The sequence below is a fragment of the Lolium perenne genome, chromosome 7 (genome assembly GCF_019359855.2).
Source record: "Lolium perenne isolate Kyuss_39 chromosome 7, Kyuss_2.0, whole genome shotgun sequence".
Lineage (NCBI taxonomy): Eukaryota > Viridiplantae > Streptophyta > Magnoliopsida > Poales > Poaceae > Lolium > Lolium perenne.
In genome coordinates, this window is record NC_067250.2 from 298,354,571 (window position 1) to 298,363,798 (window position 9,228).

The window sequence follows — 9,228 nt, forward strand, 5'->3', positions numbered from 1 at the left end:
TATTCCGCTTGCCGTGTAGAGGACTGAGACGATGCAAGCAGCCAACGGTACCATGGTTGGAGCCTTGATGGGCAAACGCTTCCGGGTGATTCATGGTGTCATCGTCGGCATCGGTCGCCGACGGTGATTTGCACGACATGAGATGGCATAGTAGCAAGCAGAGGGCCGACGGGCAGGGTGTAGGAAAGCAGGAAAGGCATTCCATAAAAGGACGCGGCCGGCCGTGGAAAAGGCGTTGCCGCGTGCACAGAACTAAAAAGGCACCAACAGCAGTAGGCAGCAAGCAGTGAAAGAAAATGTGTGTTTGGTAACTCACACCCTTCTTAGCACAACAGGGTGGGAACGAAAAACGGGTGTTTGGGTTCTCATAGGGGGGGGGGGGGGTTGTGTTGTGGCCAACACGAGTCATGAAGCATTCCCAGTGGTGTTTTTTAGGGCCAGGCCTCTGTCCAAGGAAAATCGAAAATGCAGCGCGCGTGGGAGCTTGGTGAGAGAAGGCGAAATTATAGCGGAAGATGGGAACCACCTCAAGCTTTCGGTTGGATCCTCCAATAGCCCAAATCACCATTTCTGCCCTTTCGATACCGGCGACGGTGACGCGGATGCGGATCTACCACTTCGGTAGATACGTTCTGCTCCCGCACCATACCCTCGTCGTCCTCTCGAGGAGGAGCTCTTCTTCTTGGCCTCCAGCACCGGATCAACATCCTCATGTGCAGTGAAGACATAGCTTGTTCTCCTTCTTCATGTCTGTCATAGCTACATTATTCACAACTAGATCTTGGCTTGGGTGAAGATCACTACTTCCCATAAACTGTTATGCGTGATGAAGTTGAGACTGGTCATGACGTAGAGATAGACGACAATGAAACCTGGAAAAACAAGAGACTGAAGTGGGAAGAGAATAAGAAGAAGAGTAAAAAAGAAAAGAAAAAAGACATAACTTCATCATTAGATATAAGAAAGAGATAAGAAGTTTCTTTATATGTATGCTACCAAATATGTTGCATCGCCGATGTCATTTGGGTTTGGTTGCAGGCAACCAATCAGCAAAACCTTTTTTGTTCTTGTGATACAACTCAGATACCAAAGGCGCCCAAAAAGGCTGGGCGTCAGTGGCGGGCGCCACATGGGCGCGGGGTCCGTCAGCGCCCAACACATGGGAGCGGGAGCGACCACGTTGGCTGTCAGCGAATGACCGAGCTCAGCTCAGCCCAGCCCAGGTGATGATGCCGCGGCACGGTAACGGGCAGCGCCTTTTGGTGCCATGGCTGGCGTTGCAATTTTCTTTTCTGCGCGAATATTCATTCAGAGGCCAGCACATGCGGCACAGTGCCCGGATAGATAGATCCAAACCAGATCAAGCCGGCCAAGAAATGCTGGACCGGTCCGGCCGGTTCACCTCTTGCGTTGGATGGACCGGCCGGGCGCCTACTGGCTACTGGCTACCAGACTGCCACGGCTGCTGACTTCGATGCAGATAAGCACGGAAAATCAGGGGCCTGCCAGCCAGCTCCCCCGTCCCTCTGCCCTAAATATGCTGCCGCTACGACGCCCTAGGCCTTGCTAATGGAACAGTGCTACGCTAGCTCCTCTCTTTGATTAGCAATGCACTTGCTGATTTGAACAATGTGGCAGCTGAAAAGGAGTCACCACTACTGTGAGCTTTTCACCTGCAACACTTGGAAAATTAAATAAATCTTACTGTATGATCCTCTCTAGCGACGCGGTTGCTGATTTTGAACAATGTGACAACAGACGAGACAAGAGAGCCACCATTTACAGTAACGGCTCATTTGGACAATGTGGTGGCTGAAAAAGAGTCACAAGCTTCAACTTTTAACTGTACTTGGGGAAAAATCGTAGTAAGTATGATCCTTTCTAGCGATGGGCCTGCTGATTTGAACAATGCGACAACGGACGAGACAAGAGAGTGCACTTTCTCAACTACAGCATTGGGGAAAATCAAAAACTTCAGTTCTTGCAAATCAATTAGTAACAACCAAATCAGATCAAGTGCGCTAACTCTGAAGAAGATTGGGAAGAACAAAACTCCAAATTTACAGTCAAGGAGGGGAAAAAACAAGAACAGTCAGGCGCGCGATTAGACCTTCTCAGCAGCGTCGTCCCCGCCCCAAAGAACAAACCAAATCAGTTAATCATCATTGCGTCCCTAGCTACCCTAGCTAGTAGTAGTCCCTTTCCATGCACAACACAACGAGCTCGGACGACGCCGTCTTCTTCAACCACGATCTCCTTGGCGAGCGAGGCAATGCCGCAACAGCTAACCATCAAACGGAGGTTTCCAGCAGATCAGATTTTACCCAGAATGCTTGGGCAGCTCGCCGCTCCAGCGCTGCGGCGTGGGCTTCCGGCCGAGCGTGGACGACGCCCGCGCCGACGACCGGGCCGCCGCCGCGGCCGAGTCCTTGTTGGCCGCGGCCTCCTTGGTCTTGTCCTTGAAGAAGCCGCCGAAGACCGGGCGCGAGCAGACCGGCACGTTGAGCACGACGGGCGCCACGCGGACGCCGGACGAGTAGGAGCGGTCGACGGCGCGGGCCATGGACCGCGACCGCGCCGCCGCGTGCAGGCTGCACGGGGAGCTGCAGCTGCGCTCGAGGCCCGTGGTCTGGAACACGATCTTGCCGGACGAGTTCATGCGCGGGGAGTCGGCGGTGACGCAGCTCGAGGGAGGTGGTGGCGGGGGTGGGGTGGAGGGGCCAGGGCGGCGGGTGGAGGTGGAGGTGGAGTGGCGGTGCGGCACGAGGCGGAGGCGGGGCGGGTTGTTGTGGTCGGGGGCCGCGGAGTCGAGCGAGAAGCGCGGGTTGATGTTTACCAGGTCGTCGTGGTCGTGCCCGCCGCCGGAGCTGGAGGAGGAGGAGTGGGAGAAGCGGGAGGAGGCGAGGGAGAGCGACGCTTCCGAGTCGGAGCTGTCGCGGAGGAGCGGCGCCGACGCGAGATCCGACGCGGCGCCGCTGGAGGCGCGCCCGCCGTTGCTCCGCTGCAGGAGGAACTTCAGTGACCTCGCCGCCGAAGAGCTCGTTGTGTTCGTCCTCCCCGGAGTCTTCGCCAATGCCGCCGATGGCGAAGGGGAAGGAGAAGACGCCTTGGGGCTCTGGGCGGAGGCGGCGGCTCGCTTGAGCCCGAGCAGCTCCCGCCACCGGCTGGAGCAGCTGGGCGCCTTGGGCGAGAACACGTACTGGTCGGCGGCACCAGCCGCGGCACCTCCACGGATCGCCTTCATCGGCTCCGGAGTGGCCGGCATTGTCTCCAACAACCGCGGCGGTGGCGCCGCTGCGGCTGACTCCGGCTCAGGTGGCGGCGCCGCTGCAGGAGGAGCATCCTTCTGAAGCGGCAGCAACTTACCATCCGCGAAGAGTTCGTCCGCAGGGAGCATGCTGGTGGTGCATCCGCCGAAACTGAACTCAAAGTCGATGAAGTCCTTGGAGATCGCGGGCGTGGCCACGGCGGGGCGCGCGGGCGAGGAAGACGCGACCGGCGCCTCCTCAGCGGCCGCGTCACGGCCGAACGAGGGACGACAGCCATACGTCGAGGACACGGAGGCTGGCGCGGCGGGGAGGGGGTTGCTGGCGACGGCGGAGGTCATGGCCGTCGGCAAGGTAGGCGCATCCACGGACGGGATCACACGTTGCAGCAAGAGGAGTGTCAGCAGATCGCAGTCGCGCTCAGGCTGAGAGAGATGGGAGTGAGTGAGGGGAGCCGGGTAACGTTTTGTGGTAAAGGCGTGGGGTATATATAAGCGGGCCGGCGTCACGGTGAAAGATGCGCGTTGGTGAACCGGGCCGGTTCGTGGAAGGAAGGCAGGGTCGATTTGTGGCCCTTCCGGGTGTGCGCAGAGGCAAATGCAGGGCTCGTCGGGGTGCGGGTTTTAATTTGGGAGAAACGGCACCGGCCGGATCGGTACAGCTACGGGCCAGAGGAGAGGCAGAGGGGCCGAGGGCGACAAACATGGGGATGTTCAGTGGTTTTGGGAATTCGTAGTTTAACAAAAACAATCAATCAAATGTGCTGTCAATATGTGAGTTCTGCACCAAGGTTTATACCCCTCTCTTTTTTGAAAATACTAGGTCGGATTTTGAAGAAACAGATATATCCAAGGACCTTCGGCTGAACTTTGTTAACGTGACCGGTATCGGTTGAGGTAGCCAAAGGCAAACAAAAACAGGGGGCTTTCTTTCTCTCCCTTTCTATCTCTCTCCAGCTCCCTCCCTTGAAAGTCGCCCGGTCATCCCCGGCTCATCTCCCCCTCTATTTCGGCGGCCTCGCCGGCCGGAGTGGATGGGGGAGAGAAGGCCGGCCTCCTGTTAATAGCAGTAGGGTTAGCTGTAGGTCTTTTAGCTTGTTTTCTACCTATATGGAGTCTACCTATATGGAATCTGGCGTTTTGCCATGGGGAGTGCTCTTCCCGGTGCTTTGCCGCGGCGCTGGGTGGCTGATGGAGGCGAGCTCTGGCGGATCTCCGAGGTGGAGATCGAGATCTGGAAGCAACTCCACCAGAATCCCCCTCAATAAAAGCGGTGGTGACCCAGATCTGATCGAGACGATTCTACCGCTCCTTTCTTCAGGCCATCATGGAGATGGGCAGAGAGGGTGGTGGCGGTTGTTGTGTCGCATTGGAGATGGGAAGCGGGGTTGTGAGGCTGTAACTATAAAGTTCTTTGGGAGTTCAACATCAGCGGCACATCCTCGACAGCTGGTAGGCGTCCTGCTGCTGAAATCAATGGTTGTAAGGTAGCCACTCCCTACCTTGTCGCCGACGCAAGGTGCTTCTCTTCAATCTTTATTCTGGCGACAAGAAATATTCAACCTCCTGGTCTTTAAGCCATATTTGAGGCCCTTTCACTCCGATGCAATGTGCTCCCGCCGCAGCCCCCCCAAGTGGCCAAGTCCCCGGTGGTGCTGAGGTTGATTGTGATCGGAAGTTCAGCAAGAAATCGGTGGACATGGAGCTGGAAGAAGATCCGGATTTGATTGCTTTTTCTATATTTGTTCCTGTTATCACCGGATTTTAGCCCAATCAGGAGATGGGCCGTGAGTGAGATGGGCTTACAGGATATGCACATAAAGTGTTTCTGAATCGGCCTCGTGCGGGAATTTGGGCTGGATTGCCCGTGTATCTGTACATTATGGTAGATCACGTTTAAGTTTAGAATTAAGAGATAGAGTTTAGTTCGTACACAGTTAGGTTTATTCCAAAGATAGAAAGTCCACGGACTATAAATATGTACCTAGGGTTATTGAGAAAGGAGGACGATCACGTTCACAACAAACCAATCTAGGCGCATCGCCACCCCTTGTTTCGAGGGTTTCTTCCGGGTAAGCGCCATGCTGCCCAGATCGCATCTTGCGATCTGAGCAGTATCAGTTTATTCGTTGTGTTGTGTTGCTCGTACTGAAGCCTTGTTGATGGCGAGTAACACCGTTATCATAGATGTTTTAGGGCTAACATCGATACCTTTCTGGTATGTTTGCTTAGTTATGCTGCCCATGAATATCTAGCTGCCTTTGCACCTATCTTAGGTGTAAGGGCAGCATCTTGCTTAATCTTTATTTAGTAGATCTGATCTGTTATGGTTGTTCCTTGTTCCCCAAGGATTAGTTTGATATCCGCATGGTTAGGCCTTGCAAACGGGTTGAACGATCCAGTAGTGCGTAAGGTATGAGTTGCCGATCCAAGATGAGTTGTTCCGGGAATCGACTTTGTGTTGGTTTTTTAGGCCTCTTCTAGGACTAGTTTTCTATTATCTTTCGTATCTGCCAGGCTCAACTACGTGTAGGATGTTCCAGTTATGCGGTGAAAACCCTAGACTGTTGTAGATTGATTTAACTTGGTTTTGATCAAGCAGGACCCCCATGTTATCGTAGATCCAATACGAACCATGAGTCGATCGGCTCCTTGAGCCGATTCACAGGGTAACCTGAGAGCCGATCGAGGCTCAGATTTAATGTTTACGTGTCTGCCATGCAGGAAACTAATCGAAGCAATCCATCACCTTCCTGACCAGGTATAGGTCAGGTGGCACGCCCTCGCAACAGCCAGGACGTGTGCCGGAGTTTTGCGGGCCGTTGCCCGAGGGACCAGGGCCCACCAGCAGTTCTGGGAGCCTCCCGGCTCTTCGTGTTGCTCGTCGCTGCTCGCCGGTGGGTTTTGGCAGGCAACAGTTCCAGGGTCTTAAGTGAAAAGGTCAAGGACCAGTTTGTAGATTTCTTTAGTTTCAAGGTCCTTTATGTAATTTGTACTCCACCGATGATGAGATAATGCAGCAATCGGGGTCCTTCAAGACCCCGACACCCGTTCAAAAAAAAAACAAAAACACACTGGCCTCTTTGTTACGTGTTGAGAGATAGCCTACTAAGAGCATGCACAATGAAAGATGCTTAGAGGAGTTCTTAGAAAAATAGAGCAGTTTTTCTCTAAGCACTGATGCTTATTTATAGTAGACAGATGCTTAACTAAGCATCCCTCATGTACAAATAAGCACCATAGCTTAAGAAAAAAAAGTGTGATTTATATTCCTCAACACCCTTCTGAGCATCTTTCGTTGTACGCGGAAACTAACTTCTCTGAAGAGGAATGTCTTACATGTTGTTAACCAACCCACTGCAAGTGTTCATACAAAGAAGCAAAAAAGGGGTCCAATTCAAGCATCTATAAGGAGCTTAAGAAACCATGGGATATTAATGTTTTGGAGAAAGCTAAAGAATACAAGAACAAAAAGAACCTGTAAGTCCCTCCTCGTTTTAAAGGTAACTCGTTTGCGGTACTTTCTTCTGAAGTGCTTACTAATATTACTAATTTCGTTGATGTTGAGGTTGGTATTGATGAAGTGGATAGAGATAATATTGTATTGACAAAACTTCGAGAGCTGGAGCAAAATATAGTTGGAAGAAAACTTCGAGAGCTGGAGCAATACTTAGTTGGAAGAAAAAATCGAGAGCCTATGTCCAGATGCAAGCACCTGTTCATATGCTCGGGGGCTACTCATATCAGAAGTATTGTATATACTTCTGATAAGATGACGTGATGATGGTAAAAATACAGAGTTGATAAATAACAAAAGTTGAGCCTACAACACAGTGCAAACACTCGGCTGTAGCCTCGGGGGCTACTCCCATCGGAAGCGCTGGTCGCGCACCCGATGAAATACAGAGGGAAAAGAAAGAGAAGCAAAATAACATGTCAATATAAGGTTGAAGTCGAAGATCTTTTGCGTACATCTTCGAGTTACATATAACTCGTCATGTACTCCCATCGGGAGGTCAAGATATTGTTTAACATGACAACTCGGAAAAATGAAGAATTTCAGTAGCCGCCCAAAGGCACTCGACAACATATTCTTAGAGCGCATTTGTCACGGTAAAAACTCTGAATGCTGTGACTCGGAAAAGAGTACGCGAAGGTAAGACCCCAGGATCCGTCCTGTGTAGCATGGTATCACACAAGAATGCGCTCTCCCACTTTATCCACATCAGCAAATGTCAAGAAAAATCCCGACGGACGCGTTGGATACTCGATAAAATAAGACTAGAATTTGATTCGCGGTAAGTCCTGAAGCAGCACGTGTCAAATTACGCCAGTATCCCGAGTTCAAGTCTAGGGACTTGAGCTTGAAGTAGGTTTATGCGGTTTTGCCACAAGAGTAATTAACTGGTACCTGATCTGTCAGATGAACCAGCCTCATTTACCATTATCCCTGTACAAAATAGACATTAAGTAAAAAGATTCACCATGATTCGAAAGTTTTTCTAAATAGACACGTAATTTTACTCGGTTTTACGATGGAGATTTTACTCGACTCTACGATTAAAGCAAAATCTCGGGGGCCACTGACATAGGTATGCCTAACATGCATGCCGAATAAGGTACCTTAGATCTATAAGGAAGCATGAAGCCCATGGACACGAATCTTTGAAGGCCCAAGAGATTACGGATCTGCGGGTTAGGAAAGAAGAGTTATAATAGGAATATTGTATCAATATAGGAAAGGCCCAATATGCCTCAGATAATTTGTAACTTGTACGACACGGAAAACCTCGGCTCCACCTCCTATATAAAGGGGAACCAAGGGAGAAACGAGGGATCGAAATCTTTGTAACCAGAACCACCATAATCTTGAGTTGAGCACCTTTGTTTGGCTGAACCTTCGAGATCTACTTGCCCTCTACTTCTTACGAAACCCTAAGTCTACAATATGTAGGCATTGACGAGTTAATCACTCGTCATCGATCGAGTAAGAGATAGAAGATCACTGATCCACAAGTATCTCGGTTTCAAATCTTCCAATTTATCTGAATATTTATCAATTAGAGGCCAAATATCAACCCGTCGAAGACGGCCAGTGGAGAGAGGTTGGCCTAATTAGATACTTAAAGGGGAAATCCATTCCGCTGTAGTTGAAATAATCGGCCACTCAATGTGCAGTTTCATCATCACAATGACTGCAGGAAACATGACTCTTCTGCATGTTAACCTTTAGGTCTGAGGCATCAACAAAAACATCGAGGAGTGCCATGATGGACTCTAGATCTCTAGGAGACGGCCTGAAGAAGATAATGCCATCATCAACGTAGGTAGAAACTCTAGGAATATCTTGATTCAGGCCGAGATTGGAGAGCAAGTCATTTCCCACAACCCGCTGGACAAAAAGCTTGCATCGTGTCCATGGCAAAAATAAAAAGGTTAGCGAGATCATGTCTCCTCGGAAAACCTCTCTAGCAACCTAAATTGGGCCACCTCTTTCCCCCATTGATAAAGACTAAGCTAGGACTGAACACAAAATGTCGCAGATCAAGTTGTGGAATTGTGTACCAAAATGTTGGGTTACCAAGATGCAGGAATTTTGTTTCAGTGCTGACCACCATCAAGTCGAAAATCGAGTAAATATGTATCACAAATCTTGTCATGTTTGTCAAATTAGCAGTTTGAGGATACATAGAGCTTTTTATTAGCTTGATGCACCAAATTCTTGCTTATAAACTTGATTTATCCTACATTTTACTACATTTTTTTATTAACGGCTTTCATAAAGATCTATGTGCTACTGTGTTGATTCAGCGACCACACATCCTCCATATTTTTGTCTCTCTTTCCTTGTTTCAAGAGAAAATTAGCGTGGATGGTGACATAATCTCACCACCATGCATAACCTATTGGTTTAACCACGCCAAAACTCCAAAGCGGTATATCCTTACCGAATAGTGTCAAGA

At 50.2% G+C, this 9,228-nt stretch overlaps 1 protein-coding gene across 1 annotated transcript; it reads right to left on the reverse strand.

Annotated features, from left to right (window-relative positions):
• Positions 1-1,992: 1,992 nt before the first annotated feature.
• LOC127312081 (uncharacterized) lies at positions 1,993-3,688 on the reverse strand. The gene has a single exon (XM_051342554.1). It carries the CDS (start codon positions 3,605-3,607, stop codon positions 2,321-2,323), a length of 1,287 nt encoding a protein of 428 aa, XP_051198514.1. The 5' UTR covers positions 3,608-3,688; the 3' UTR covers positions 1,993-2,320.
• Between the last annotated feature and the right edge of the window lie 5,540 nt (positions 3,689-9,228).